Consider the following 15203-nt stretch of genomic DNA (forward strand, 5'->3'; position numbering starts at 1 on the left):
GTTTTCAAAACACCATTTGCTGAAGAGGCTGTCTCTTCTCCAATGAGTATTTTTGGCACTTTTATCGAATATCAGGTGGCTATAGCTACTTGTGCTTACATCTGGGTCCTCTATTCTGTTCCACTGATCTACATGTCTGTTTTTGTGCCAGTACCATGCTGTTTTTGTTACTATGGCACTGTAGTATAGGTTAAAATCAGGTATGGTGATACCAGCAGCCTCTTTTTTGTTGCTCAGTATTATTTTAGATACTCGAGGTTTTTTGTGATTCCAAATGAATTTTTGGATTGTTTTTTCTATTTCCATGAAGAAAGCCTTTCGAATTTTGATAGTTATTGCCTTAAATGTGTAGGTTGCTTTAGGTAAGATTGCCATTTTCACAATATTGATTCTTCCAATCCAGGAACAAGGGATGTTTCTCCACTTTCTAGTGTCTTCTGCAATTTCTCGCTTGAGTGTTTTAAAATTCTCATTGTAGAGATTCTTTACTTCCTTGGTTAGGTTTATTCCAAGGTACTTTATTTTTTTTGATGCAATTGTCAACGGGAGTGATTCTCTGATTTCATCCTCTGTGAGTTTGTTGTTAGCATATATGAAGGCTACTGATTACTGTGTATTTATTTTGTATCCTGTTACATTGCTGTAGGTTTTGATCAGCTCTAACAGTTTGCTAGTAGAGTCTTTAGGGTCCTTTATGTATAGAATCATGTCATCTGCAAATAATGATAACTTGATCTCTTCCTTTCCAATTTGTATCCCTTTTATGTGTGTCTCTTGCCTTATTGCTATGGCTAAGACTTCCAAAACTAAATAAAAGTGGGGACAGTGGACACCCTTGTCTTGTTCTTGATTTTAGTGGGAAAGCTTCCAGTTTTTCCCCATTTAGTAATATGTTGGCTGTAGGCTTGTCATAAATAGCTTTTATTATATTGAGATATGTTCCTTCTATTCCCAGTCTCTGTAGGACTTTTATCATGAAGGGATGTTGGATTTTGTCAAATGCTTTCTCTGCGTCTAATGAGATGATCTTGTGATTTTTGTCCTTCAGCCCTTTTATGTAATATATTACATTTATAGATTTGCGTATCTTGAACCATCCCTGCATCTCTGGGAAAAAGCCTACTTGGTCAGAGGGAATAATCTTTTTGATATACTCTTGCATTCTGTTTGCGAATATTTTGTTGAGAATTTTTGCATCTATGTTCATGAGGGAGATTGGTCTGTAATTTTTTTTTTTGTTCTATCTTTGCCTGATTTTGGTATCAGGGTTATGCTGGCCTCATAGAAGGAGTTTGGTAGAATTCCTTCTTTTTCTATTTCCTCGAAAAGCTTAAAAAGAAATGGTGTTAGCTCTTCCTTAAAAGTCTGGTAACATTCAGTAGTGAATCCATCTGGGCCTGGGCTTTTTTTAGTTGGGAGATTATTGATAAGTGTTCGGATCTCCATGTTTGTTATAGGTCTATTTAAGTGATTAATCTCATTTTGATTTAATTTAGGTAGGTCATATAGATCAAGGAAATCATCCAATTATTTCAGATTTTCATACTTTGTGGAGTATATGCTTTTTTAGTATGTCCCTATGATTTTTTGAATTTCTCTGGAATCTGTTGTGATGTTACCTTGTTCATCTCTGATTTTATTAATTTGTGTCTCTTTTCTCTTTCTTTTGGTCAGCTTTGGTAAGGGTTTATCAATCTTGTGTATCCTTTCAAAGAACCAACTCTTTGTTTCATTAATTCTTTGGATTGTTCTTTTTGTTTCTATTTCATTAATTTCTGCCCTAATCTTTATTATTTCTTCCCTTCTACTGATTTTTGGTTTGCCTTGTTCTTCTTTTTCCAAGGCTTTAAGGCGAAGCATTAGGTCGTTTACTTGCGACCTTTCTAATTTCTTAATATAGGCACTTAAGGCTATAAATTTACCTCTTAGAACTGCCTTCATTGTGTCCCAGAGATTTTGGTATGTTGTGTTCTCATTATCATTTGACTCTATAAATTTTTTTATTTCCTTTTTGATTTCTTCCTTGACCCATTCATCATTTAGTAGTGTATTGTTTAGTTTCCAGCATTTTGTGTATGCTCTATAGCCTTTCTTGCTACTGATTTGTAGTTTAATTCCATTGTGGTCAGATAGAATGCAAGTAATTATTTCAATTTTCCTGAATTTGTTAAGATTTGCTTTGTGTCCTAATGTATGGTCTATTTTAGAGAATGTTCCCTGTGCTGCTGAAAAGAATGCATATTCTGCAGCCTTTGGATGAAATGTCCTGTATATATCTGTTAAGTCCATTCCTTTATGACCTCATTTAGTCCGGATGCCTCTCTGTTTACTTTTTCCCGGGACAACCTGTCAATTGATGAGAGTGTGGTGTTGAAGTCACCCACCACCAATGTGTTTGGTATTATCTGTGACCTTAGTTCTAATAGTGTTTGTTTGACGAATTTGTGAGCCCGCATGTTAGGTGCATATTTGTTTAGGATTGTAATGTCCTCCTGTTGGAGTGTGCCCTTAAACAATATAAAGTGATCTTCCTTATCTTTCTTGACTAACGTTGGGCTAAAGTCTACCCTGTCCGATATTAGGATAGCAAACCCTTTTTTCTTTTTAGGCCCATTTGTTTGAAACACCGTCTTCCAACCTTTCACCCTAATATAATGTCTATCCTTTGTAGAAAGGTGAGATTCTTGGAGACAACAAATTTTAGGATCCTGCTTTTTAACCCAGTCTGCAATTCTGTGTCTTTTCGTTGGGGCATTGAGGCCGTTGATATTAAGAGATATTATTGAAAAGTGGGTATTTATGTTTGCCATTTGTTTTGTGTGTGTGGTTCTGTTTCTATCTTTGCTTTCTTGTGTTAACTAGTATTTGAGTATTGCTTGTTTTTTCTAGGTTCCTTATATGTGTGCTTTTCCTTTTGTTCAGCATGGAGGATTCTATCAAGTATTTTCTGTAGAGCTGGTTTTGTCTTCAAATACTCCTTTAACCTGCTTTTGTCATGGAATGTCCTTATTTCTCCGTCTATTTGAATGGATAACTTTGCAGGATAAGGTAACCTTGGTTGACTGTTGTTATCTTTCAGAACTTGGGATATATCACCCCAAGCCCTTCTGGCTGTAAAAGTTTGTGTTGAATAATCTGCTGTAATCCTGTTGGGCTTACTTTTGTAGGTAACTTGATTTTTCTCTCTAACTGCTTTCAGTATTTTTTCTTTGGTGCGTGTGTTTGGAAGTTTTATTATAATATGGCGAGGAGAGGTTCTTTCCAGGTTTTGTCTGGCTGGGGTTCTAAAGGCTTCCTGTATCTGTATTGGCACCTTTTTCCCAATTTGGGGGAAATTTTCTTCTATGATTTTGTTGAAGACACCTACTATGCTTTTGAGTGAAATTCTCCTGCTTCTACTATGCCCTGAATTCTAATATTTGATCTTTTCATAGTGTCCTGAATATCTTGAAATTCCCACTCATACTTTTCTATAAGTTTGTCTTTTTCTTTGTTGGCCTGTATCTGCCACCTGGTTTAGCTTAGATATTATGTCGTCTCCTTCATCCATTCTACTGGTGAGATTTTCTACAGAGTTTTATATTTCATTAACTGTGTTCTTCATTGCTAGTGATCCTTACTGGTTTTTCTTTATTATTTCTATTTCCTTATTTATGTCTTGTATTGCCTTTTTTATTTCATGAAATTGGTGTCCTGCATCTTTGATTCCTTTGATTTCCTCTTTAAGTTCCTCTTTGACTCCTTTGATTTGTTCTCTGACTTCTTTGAACATATTTACAATCATTCTTTTGAAATCTATTTCAGGCATTTCCTCTAACTCGTTCTCACTGGAGGTCATTTCTGATGCATTAATACTTTTCAGTGGATGTATATTGTCTTGCTTTTTTGTGTTTCTTGTGTTATAATGTATATATTTTTGCATCTTGGATTAAGTTAATGCTTGCATTTTCTAGCTAGCTGGGTATTCTTAGCTGTATCAGTTGATTTGATGTTATATATTTTCAGGGTAGGAGCTTAAGGTTTTAGATGTGGCTCTTAAGACTCTGAGAGTATCTACAAAGGTGCTCCTAGGGGTTGAGTTTCCCTGCTATGGGAGTATTCATATAGGCTGAGTGGAATAAAACACAGGTAGATTCTAAAAGTTAACCAAACACTGTGCACATTTAGTCAAAAACAGCCCCAAGTATGTATGCCAGAGTAGTTATTATAACAACCAGATCTTCTATCAACATAGAGGTTAAGATTTCTGGTCTGTTGAGGGATCCCAGTCAGCTTGTGACCAAGTGAGACCCTTCCTTGGTGCAAACCCAGTTACCTTGGATGATTTTGGTCTCAGTCAAGTTGCTGCCTGGGTTGTCGGGCTGCTGTTGTGATTTCTGGAGCTGGGCACTGGCTTTTCCTGCGGGGCAAGCCAAGCCTGGCAACTGTGGCCCTGCAGATCAGCACCCTCGCTGCTGGAACTGCTGCTGCGAAAGCTGTCTCTGCTGGGGCTGTCAGCAGCTCAAGCTGCTGCTGCTCGGCCCACTGCTGCTGTTGCCTCTGCTGCTGCTGATGTAGCTGCCACTTCTGGAGCCACTGCTGTTGCTGAAGCTGCTGCTGCTGGGTCTTCTGTTGTTGCCGCTCCTGGGTCTGCTGTTGCGGGGTCTGCCACTGCTGCCGCTCCTGGCTCTGCTGCTGCTGGGGCCTCTGGTACCGGTTCCGGAGCTGCTGATGTTGCTGCCAAACTCTGCTCCTGCTTGGGGTCCCGCTGTCGGCTCAAGTTGGCGTGGCCAGTCCGGACCGCTGCTCTGTTCGCCGGAGCTGGGCTCAGGCGGTGGGGGAGGGGAGGGAGCCGCAGCTGCTCTGGTTCTCTAGCTGTCCACTTGTTCTTCTACCTCCCGGTCTGCTCCTCCATTGCTCACTGCCGCTCTCCCTCCAAGTGTCCTGAGTTGCGGAGAGCGCGGTGTGAGGGGAAGCGCCCGCACCTGGCTTTTCCTGCGGCTGGAGCCGAGTCTGGCGGCTTTCTGGTGCGCCGTCGCCGTGGCGGTTGGCGGAGCTGCCGGGGCCGCTTTTGCCGGCCTGTGCAGGCTCTGGATGCTCTGGATCTCTCCTACTTCTCCGCTGCTGCTTCAATTTCCTATACACCTCACTTTTTAGTAAAAGTGTGTATTTTGCTGAGTTTTTTTGGTCTTTTTTCCCCCCAGGCTGCTTTGGCGTGGACCTACACCGCCACCTTAACCGGAAGTCCTAAAAATGTTTGAGGTAGCAATTGTAAATAGAATTGTACCCTGAATTTCTCAGCAATTTTTTGTTAATTTCTAAAATAAATTTATATTCACAAGTGGAGAGAGAACATGAGAATGAGAATGGGCACACCAAGGCTTCCTGTCAGCGCAAACAAACTTCAGACACATGTGCCACTTTATATGTGCCTTTATGTGGGTACTGGGCAGTTGATTCCTGGCCCTCAGGCTTTGGAAGCAAGCACTTTTAACCACTGAGCTATTTCTCCACCCCTCCAGCAGTTTTGTTATTGATGTATATTTAAGGCATGCATTTTGGTAGTTTCATTCATGTTCTGTACCCTGAATTATTTCATCCATTCTCTTTCTTTTAGTGGCGTGGGATGCAGAGATTTCTTATGTTTTTCTCTATGTAATATCATTTGGCCTTTAAATAAGGACACCTTTACACTCTTTTCTGCTTTGGATATCCTTATTCCTTTCCCTTATCTATGGCTTGAGATTTCCAGTACTCTGTTGAAGAGTGGTAAAAGTTTACATCCTCATCTAGTTTGAGATCTGAGGATAAAGTTTTTGCTTTAAGACATTCATTAAGTTAAAGGCTGTGTTTTTATTGTATATAATATTTGTGGGAGGTGTAGGCCTATTTCTATTAAGTTTTTTTTCTGAGGATAGAATCCTGAATTTTGAAAAGTATATTTTATACATCTGTTGAGAAATTCATGTGACTTTTTATCGTCAGTATATGGATACAGTGGTTTATACTTCTGAATATGGTGAATTTTGTATAGTTAGTATGAATTACACATGGTGTTATTTTGTGATTTCATGAGCTGTTCTACTGTTTTTTTCTTTTGTTGAGAACTTTTATACGTGTGTTCCTTGGGGATTCTGTGTCTATTGTTATGTCCATGTCTCCACTTGAAATCATTGCAGTGCTGTTGTGTAAGTTGACAGGAGAGAACATGGCTCTTTCTCTAAAAGGTATCTTATTTCATGTGACATTAAGCTTTCCACTTGATGTTTTAAGAATTCTCTTTGTGTTGGAGTTTTTCTAGTTTGACTGTATGACTCATATTCAAATCTGTAAGAGTTTCTTTGATCTTCCCCAACCGGAATGTAGATATCTGCCTATGATGTAAAATTCTTTCACTGAAACTATATTTTATGCCCTTTCTCTCTTACTCTGGAGTACCCGTAATGCAAAATGTTTGCTTTCCTAATGGAAGTATTATTATTATTATTTTTTAATTTTTATTTATTTATTTATTTATTTATTTATTTATTTATTTGAGAGTGACAGAGAGAGAGAAAGAGACAGAGAGAGAGAGATTGAGAAAGGGTGCGCCAGGGCTTCCAGCCACTGCAAACGAACTCCAGACGCGTGCACCCCCTTGTGCATCTGGCTAACGTGGGACCTGGGGAACCGAGCCTCGAACCAGGGTCCTTAGGCTTCACAGGCAAGCGCTTAACTGCTAAGCCATCTCTCCAGCCCGGAAGTATTATTTTTAACGGTCCATCATTCCTTTTTTTCTTTTCAGTATTTTATTTTGCCTGGGTTATCTTAAACTAAGCTAATCTTTAAAAAATATTTTCTTAAGATTTATTTTTTATTTTTATTTATTCATTTTGAAAGGGAGAAAGAGCAAGAGGCAGATAGAGAGAGAGAATAGGCATGCCAAGGCCTCCACCTGCTGCACACAAATTCCAGACAAATGAGTCACCTTGTGCATCCAGCCTACATGGTTCCTGGAGAATAGAACCTGGGTCCTTTGGTTTTGCAGGCAAGCACCTTAACCCTTAAGCCATCTCTCCATCTGTAAACTCAACAATCTTTATGCTCACTTTTTATTTATTTATTTACTTATTTATTTATTTATTTATTTATTTATTTGAGAGCGACAGACATAGAGAAAGACAGATAGAGGGAGAGAGAGAGAATGGGCGCGCCAGGGCTTCCAGCCTCTGCAAACGAACTCCAGACGCGTGCGCCCCCTTGTGCATCTGGCTAACGTGGGACCTGGGGAACCGAGCCTCGAACCGGGGTCCTTAGGCTTCACAGGCAAGCGCTTAACCGCTAAGCCATCTCTCCAGCCCTCACTTTTTTTTTTTAATCTTCCTGATCAATTCAGGTAGGGCATGTTTTGATTTTTTACATTTGTTTTTCCATTTCATTAATTGAATTTTTCTGAAAAAGTTTTGGATTTTTTTAATCATTACTCTCTTTACCTTCGGTTTGCATAAATATCAAATGACTTGTCTTTCTAATTTCATTGTGCTTTCTCTTACTGTCATGTATTTACTTAAATTTTCTTACAGTCATCAGTTTGGGTGATTTATCTGACCATTTTATGCCATTTGAAAGTACTATTCCAGTTAGTAAATTATGTGATTATAAACTGTCCCTAATTTAAGTTCCTAACACACTTCGTACCACAGTTCCTGAAAGTAGACATGTTCTGTCCCATCAGCGGACCTGATTTAGCATTTTCACAAAATTTATATGCTATTTTCCACTTACAGGGCACTGCATGACCAAACCCGAGTTGATTTTCAAGTTGGAGCATGTGTTTGAACATTGGAGCATAGCAGAGGCCTCAAACCAGATACTTCCAGGTCAGTGAATGCTGGGCAAAGAAGGTCAGCAAGAGAGAACTCCTTAGGTATTGATCCCATTAATCCCATTAATACAAGTATTTGTCAAAACCCAGTTCTGAAAACAGCTGTCTTGTGAATCAGATGAATCAGATATTTGTTTTATGTGGTTTCTGGAGAAGATTCTCCATCTCAACCTGTCTCCTGGTTTTTTTGTTGAAGTGTGTTTTCTCAGATTTGTCAAAATTTTAGTCCAGTACAGTATAATTTTTGTTCTTCTTCTTTTTTTTTTGAGGCAGGTGCTTATGAAGCTCAAGCTGGCGTTAGTGTGTTATGTAGTAAAGACTAGCCTTGAACTTGTGATCCTTCTGTCTCCCCCTGACAAATGTTATAACTAGAGGCATGAGCACCATGCCAGAGCTCTTAGGCGCTTTTGTTTATTAGATACTTTACCTAAATTCTCACTGTCTTTCTTCATCCTTGTTTTATTCCGTAGATGCTTTTTAAAAATTATGCCTTTATTGACATATTCTTTTAACACTGGCCTCTTGATTGCCTTGTAGGATGCTGTCTTTGTAATTATGTGCTACCAACAGTAATTACACAATTATAGCTCTCTAAAGTTTACATTCAGTGAGAGAATAAACAAACACAAAATATGATGGGTTCAGGGCCACAAAGGTTTATAAGAAGGAGAAAAGTATGTGGGGTTTTCTTTTGGAAAAAGTAATTTAAGTAATGCATTAATTACACTTCTATTGTTATTTTTTTATTTTGGTTTAAGTTAAAGTTGACTTATTTTCCAAATTTAGTATATAATATATTTGTGGATAAATGTTAAAGAGTTGATTATTATTGTAATTAGAATAAAAATAAAATTTTGGAGTTCAGAAGCCTAAGGAGAGTATTTGATATTGTTATTGTCACATATGGAGTTTAAACAAAAATGAGAAAAGAGAGCATCCTAGGTTTCAGGGTAAGATAGCAGATTAGAAGTTTTTTGCATGTTTCTGTTAAAGGGAAGAGTTAGAGTGACATATGTTCCCAAGAGCGAAAGAGAAAGAGCACTCAAGGTTCAGAAAGACATATCAAGACAGCTGAAATATAGAAAAAAAAAAAAAGAAAGCAATGCAGAGAAAGCTAGAAAAAGTGTCACACCCCCAACCTCCTCAACCAGGTGGGAGGGAAACTGAACACCTTAGCTACACCCACACGGGGAAGCCCTGAGAGTACAGAAACCTGCTACTAATGTGACAGTCATGCCTAATTAGATACCTATTGTTCTTGAAGTATTAAATCCAGAGCATGGTAGTGTCTTTTGTGCATGGTGCAATTAGCCTTGGAGAACAAATGAGTTATACTTATGTACAAATCTTGGGGTGCTCTAATCAGGTTCTACCTTTTCTTGGTATCTGAAAGCAGGGAGCAGTAAAAAATTCCAGGAGAGCCGGGTGTGGTGGCGCACGCCTTTAATCCCAGCACTCAGGAGGCAGAGGTAGGAGGATCATCATGAGTCTGAGGCCATCCTGAGGCTACATAGTGAATTCCAGGTCAGCCTGAGCTAGAGTGAGACCTACCTCAAAAAAAAAAAAACAAAAAAACAAAACAAAACAAAACCAAAACCAAAAAAGAAAAAAATTCCAGGAGGCTGGAGACACTGAAAAGAGTTGTGTGTGGCAGATAAGCAGAAGATGCCATTATGTACAGTAACAAGGAAGGATGCTGTCACTGTCTCTTTTATTATTCTTTTTATGTTCATTGATTTTTACCTTCACTGTGTTTCTTCAGGAAAAGGAAAAATAAATCCTTATGTATTAGTGATGTATGGTTGTTTAGCCACTATGAAAAATCACTAAAAGTTTTTGTTTTTCAGAGGTACAAATAAAACTACCAAATGATATAGGTATCCTACCATTGGCTATACACATGATGGAATTAAAGTAAGCATACAATAGATATACTTTCAGATACATGTTTATTGAGGTACATTAATCACAGTAATCAATCAATAATCAATCATCTAGTGTATCCATTATTGGACTCATAAAGAACTAGGTTAGTTGTTGGCGAGATGGCTTAGCAGTTAAAAGCTCTTGCTTGCTTGCAAAGCCTACCAGCATGGGTCCAATTATCTACATTCTCAGATGTACACAGGAAAATACCTACCCATGCAATTACATAATACAATTTTCTTAGCTGTTTCATTTTTAGTAATAATCATTGTTACTTAAAATGTTTTATTTATTCACTTGCAAGAGAGTATGGGCACACTGGGGTCTCTTGCCATTGCAAATGAACTCCAGATGCATGTACATCTGGCTGTGGGTACTAGGGTTTGAGCCTGGGCCAGCAGAAAACATTTTATTACCTATTAGTATGTGTGTTTGTACATTTTGCCACTGCAGAGTGGTAGATGCTTGTGCCACTTCTGTGTCTACCTTTATGTGGTTGGCTTATGAATTGAACCCAGACCATCAGGCTTTGCAGGCAAGTGCCTATGACCTCTGAGCCATCTACCTAACCCCTGTTGCTATTTTAGAAAACATGTAGGTCCTAGAGATGAAAAATATGTAAAACATATGTGAAATAAAAGATTTTGTGTAGAGCAGTCTTCTAGCTTGGGAAGGAGATAACTTTCTTAAGAAAATTCATATAGTATTCTACTAGTTTGTTTCAGAAAATGATAGTAATTGAAAGACACTTATTCCCCGCCCCCCACCCCAAGGAAGGGTCTTGCTTTAGCTCAGGCTGATGTGTAATTTACCATATAGTCTCAGGGTGGCCTTGAACTCATGGCGCTCCTCCTACCTTGCCTCCCCAGTGCTGAGATTAAAAGTGTGCACCACTATGCCTGGCCACTTAAAGTTTTTGTTGTTATTGTTTGTTTGTCTTTTGGGATAAGGTCTTTTTGCAGACCTTAAAAGCATATTGCTGAGGATAATCTTGAACTTTTGATACACCTGCCATCTCCGAGTGCTGGGATTAGGGGAGTGTGCCTGGTTTTATGCAGTACTAGATATCAAACCCAGTGCCTTGCACTGTCTATGAAAGTACTCTACAAAGTAAGCTACATCTCCAGCCCTCCAAACACACAAACACAAATGTAGCAGGTAGTCCTTTCCCTAGCCTGTCTCCCTGGTTTGAGGAAATACTTGACTCTTCTGCATCTTGAAATTACTTAGTACAAGAAAATCTTTATATTTCACACTTGAAAAGGCTGATTTAGGGTGAGATTAAATGCACAATTAATATAGTAGAAAAGCGGAACAAGGAGTAAATGGCAGATAAATATTATTGTGCAAAAGTTTATAGTGGGAGAAGTACTTTGATATCTTTCAACAGAGTAAACAAAGCAGCAAAGACGTGGCATGACACGGTGTAATATTGGCGTAACGTATCATGTCAGTTCACTGAGGGTTAGCATGTGTACATGTACCAGTTAAGATTATTTCAAAACTTATATGAGCATAAGAAAGAACTGCTATATTTATATGTTTGAATTGCATAAGAATACTCATGTGATTTGTAGATAATTGAAATTTTAAATGTCATTTTAGATGTTCATAAAATGAGTGCTGTGAATAGGACCGGTCAAGAAAATCAAGAGAAGCATTTGTGGCAAGTCATAATCACCAACAACAATATGTCAAATGAAGAGATGGTTGAAGTAAGTAAAATACTTAATGTGAGCCCAAGCAGTTTTAATGCTGGAAGTCTGCAATTTGGTGTATTCAATCCTTGTGCAAATTTGTGAGACTCCAGGCTGTCAAACAGTGATTGAAAACATGTATGCAAGTGTTTTTCTGAGAATAACTGGGATCTGTATTATTTTTTTTTTATCTCTTTCTGCAATACTTTGGTATTTTTGACCATGGAAGTGTTTTGTACCTTCTTTTTTATTTTTATTTTTTGAAAGCGAGAGAATTGGTGTGTCAGGGCCTCAGCCATTGCAATTGAACTCCAGGGGCTTGCACCATCTAGTGGGCATGTGACCTTGTGCTTGCCTCACCTTGGTGCACCTGGCTTATGTGGTTATCTGAAGAGAGATGGAATCACAGGCAAGCACCTTAACTGCTATGTTGTCTCTCCAGCCCTTGTACCTTTAAACCATCTGTTTTTCTGAGATCCAGAAATATTTCCATGATCCCAGTCCCTTTGTTTCCAGAACTAAGTTTGTCTTGTATTCTCTCAAATATATTATTTGAAGGCTGTTATAGTCAATTCATGGACAAACTCCTACTAGGAAACACTGGTAGAACTGGAATATTAGTGATGTTAGCAGTGTGTGCAATGTGTTGAGCTCCCAGCCAAGATGCCTGAAGTCTACTTATTTTTGCCCTATTAACTCTGAAGGGCACAGTCATTAAAACTTAACTATCAACAACAGCAGTGAATGAACTATGGTAAAATGCCTTTCTAGGGAGAAGTGGGACCTTTACATTTAAAGCCTTTCTTTGCCATGATTCCAGGGTATGAAACATTTGAAATATTTGCATTAGAATATGAAACTATGTGTTTGTTCTGTGTTCTAAATAGACTCATGTGAATCCGTCGACATGGAATGATAGAGTGCCAACATGTATGTTCCTTCTCTTCCTCTCCTCAGGTCATAGGTATTTTGAATCATTGTTCTAGTTATATGCACCTCGTCCAGGATAGAGTTCATGCCCAAGTGAGACTGAGTATCTTATTTGTTTAGTTTTGTTTTCATTTGCCCAGTATAGATGTCTGTCAACTCATGCTTTTGAGAAGGACTTGAGATGTGTAGATATTTATTGAGCTTATGTTCACAGGAGGAGGGAGTGTCAGGTGCTTTCTATGCCAAGACTGCTTAAGTATTTTTCATGTGTGACCCCTTTTTGCTCACAAATTTTTATGCAAACCTTAGGTGTACATAAGTATGTAAAATATATATAAATATCCAACACTTTTATGAAATTATACAGAAATTCAATTAAAACAATTTGTTATTACACATATTTATTTATTTCTTAAGGATGAAAATGGGGCTGGAGAGATTGCTCAGTGGTTAAAGACACTTGCCTGCAAAGCCTGTTAACTTAGGTTTGATTCCCCCTTACACATGTAAAGCCAGATGCACAAAGTGGCACATGCATTTGGAGTCCATTTGCAGTGGCAGGAGGCCCTAGTGTGCCCATTCTGTGTTTCTCAAATAAATTAAAAAAAAAATTAAATTTGGGCTGGAGAGATCCTCATTGGTTAAAGTCAGTTTGCTTGCAAAGTCCAATGGCCTGGTTCCATTCCCCAATACCCACATAATGCTAGATGTGAAAAGTGGAACATAAATCTGGGTTCATTTGCAGTGGCAAGAGGCCACTGGCATTCCCATGCTCTCTCTCTCTCTCTCTCTATCTGTTTGCAAATAAATCAATAAAATATATTTTAATGATTTATTTATTTATTTATGAGAAAGAGAGAGCAGGTGCATGTACAAGTATGCCAGGGCCTCTACCCCTGTAAATGAACTCCATAAGCATGTGCCACCTTGTGCATCAGTCTTACTTGGGTTCTGGGGAGTTGAACCATCATAGGCAAGTGCCTTAACTGCTAAGCCGTTTTTCCAGCCTGTCAATAAAATATTTTTTTAAAAGATGAAAGGCAGATAAATTTATTTAATATAATTGAAAGATATACTAATTTTGTACTTTGCTGTTGAATGATGGTAGGAAAAAAATATTAAGTCTTTGTTTTCCATAATTAAGCTTTTATGTTTCTATAAGAGCAGAAACCTGTGTTGTATAATCACTTCAGCTCATAGCACACATGTGAGCCAAGGTGTTCCAGGCAGTGTTTGTGGCCGTTGCACAGGATGGTGGTGCATGCTGTGCAAATTCTACATGCTGTGTGTTGACAATAAAGGGCCATAGAGTCACCTTTTGTAACATGGTAGTAACATGGAGTGTAGCCAGAAAAAAATTGCATCTTGACAAGTTTGGTTTTGGATTACTTTTGGTCATTGTATATTGGGGAAACTTATAGTGTTGTTGAATATTTTGCAACCTCTACAGTCATTTATGTGACACTATGTGTGGTTGTGGGCCTATTTTATTTCATGCAGTAGTAATCGACCTTGTGGCTCTTCACCTGGTTGGGTACACAATGTACCGCAGTGCTGTGCCACCAGCCTACTTTTTCACTGTGTTCATCTAAAAAATGATTGTGTATTTTTATTTATTAGAAAGAGAGCACTAATATGAATGGGCACAACAAGGTTTTGCCATTGCAAATGAACTCTAGCCTCACGTACCACCTTGTGCATCTGGCTTTACATGAGTACTGGAGAATGGAACTCTGAAGGGCAGATATTGTAAGCAAGCACCTTTAGCCATTGCTCCAGTCTCCACTATATTCATTGTTTACAGTTAATGCATTTATCTACCTATCTTACCTATCTGTTATCTATCAATCATCTGTCTAATCTAGTATGCATATACGCATGCATGTATGTATGCTGTATGTATCTATCATTGTGTGCCTGGTATATGTGGTCTGGTGTGTGTTGTGTGCCTATGTATGTGCTGATGTGTTGTCTGTTGGCCTCTCCTGAGGTGCCTGGACTAGAAAGTGGGGTGGGCCCCTCCATTACTCACCTTCTGGTTTTTCTTACAACAGAGTCTTTTACTGATTCTGGAGATTTCCATCCCTGAAAACACATCCAGCTGATTATGTGGGTTCTAAAAATTCAAACTCATGCCAACCTGCTTGCACAGAAAGCACATTCCACTGCTGAGCTCCAGCCTAGTGTTATTTTCTGTATGATTGGATTTATATGCCTCATGCTCTGAATAAGGCCAGCCTTAAATATACATGAATTCTTCTGAGGATATTATTTCTATTTTAATTCTGTGGAAAACCTTTTAAATCATATTTTCCTTTTTCTAAACCTAAAACATTTGTATTATGAAAAAGAGAGAGAAAAGAATGTATATGAATGTGAGAGAATGACGATGTATGAGCAAATCCAGGAGCTCTTGTCACACTGTAAATTAACTCCAGATACACAGACCACTTTGTGTATCTGCCTTTATGTGGGTACTGGTAAATTGAAATCCAGGCCAGCAAATTTTGTGAAGAAGGGCCTTTAACCAATCAGTCACCTCCCTAGCACTAAACTTTTCTTATTGACAGTTTTTATACTTGTATACTTGTATTTTTTTTTCAAAATTTTATTTATTTATTTGAGAGTGACAGACACAGAGAGAAAGACAGATAGAGGGAGAGAGAGAGAGAGAGAATGGGCGCGCCAGGGCTTCCAGCCTCTGCAAACGAACTCCAGACGCGTGCGCCCCCTTGTGCATCTGGATAACATGGGACCTGGGGAACCGAGCCTCGAACCGGGGTCCTTAAGCTTCACAGGCAAGCGCT

The 15203-nt window shown here is 38.6% G+C and overlaps 1 protein-coding gene across 3 annotated transcripts in view; it reads left to right on the forward strand.

The window, feature by feature from the left end:
* Window positions 1-15203, forward strand: part of LOC101611428 (zinc finger protein 25-like) — a 72172-nt gene that overhangs the window by 38241 nt on the left and 18728 nt on the right. For all 3 annotated transcript variants that reach the window (XM_045142894.1, XM_045142896.1, XM_045142895.1), the window contains exons 4-5: window positions 7746-7838; window positions 11375-11484. In XM_045142894.1, the coding sequence (XP_044998829.1) occupies window positions 7746-7838; window positions 11375-11484 (203 nt within the window). The remainder of the gene's footprint in view (window positions 1-7745; window positions 7839-11374; window positions 11485-15203) is intronic.

Source organism: Jaculus jaculus, chromosome 2, assembly GCF_020740685.1.
Source record: "Jaculus jaculus isolate mJacJac1 chromosome 2, mJacJac1.mat.Y.cur, whole genome shotgun sequence".
Classification (NCBI taxonomy): domain Eukaryota; kingdom Metazoa; phylum Chordata; class Mammalia; order Rodentia; family Dipodidae; genus Jaculus; species Jaculus jaculus.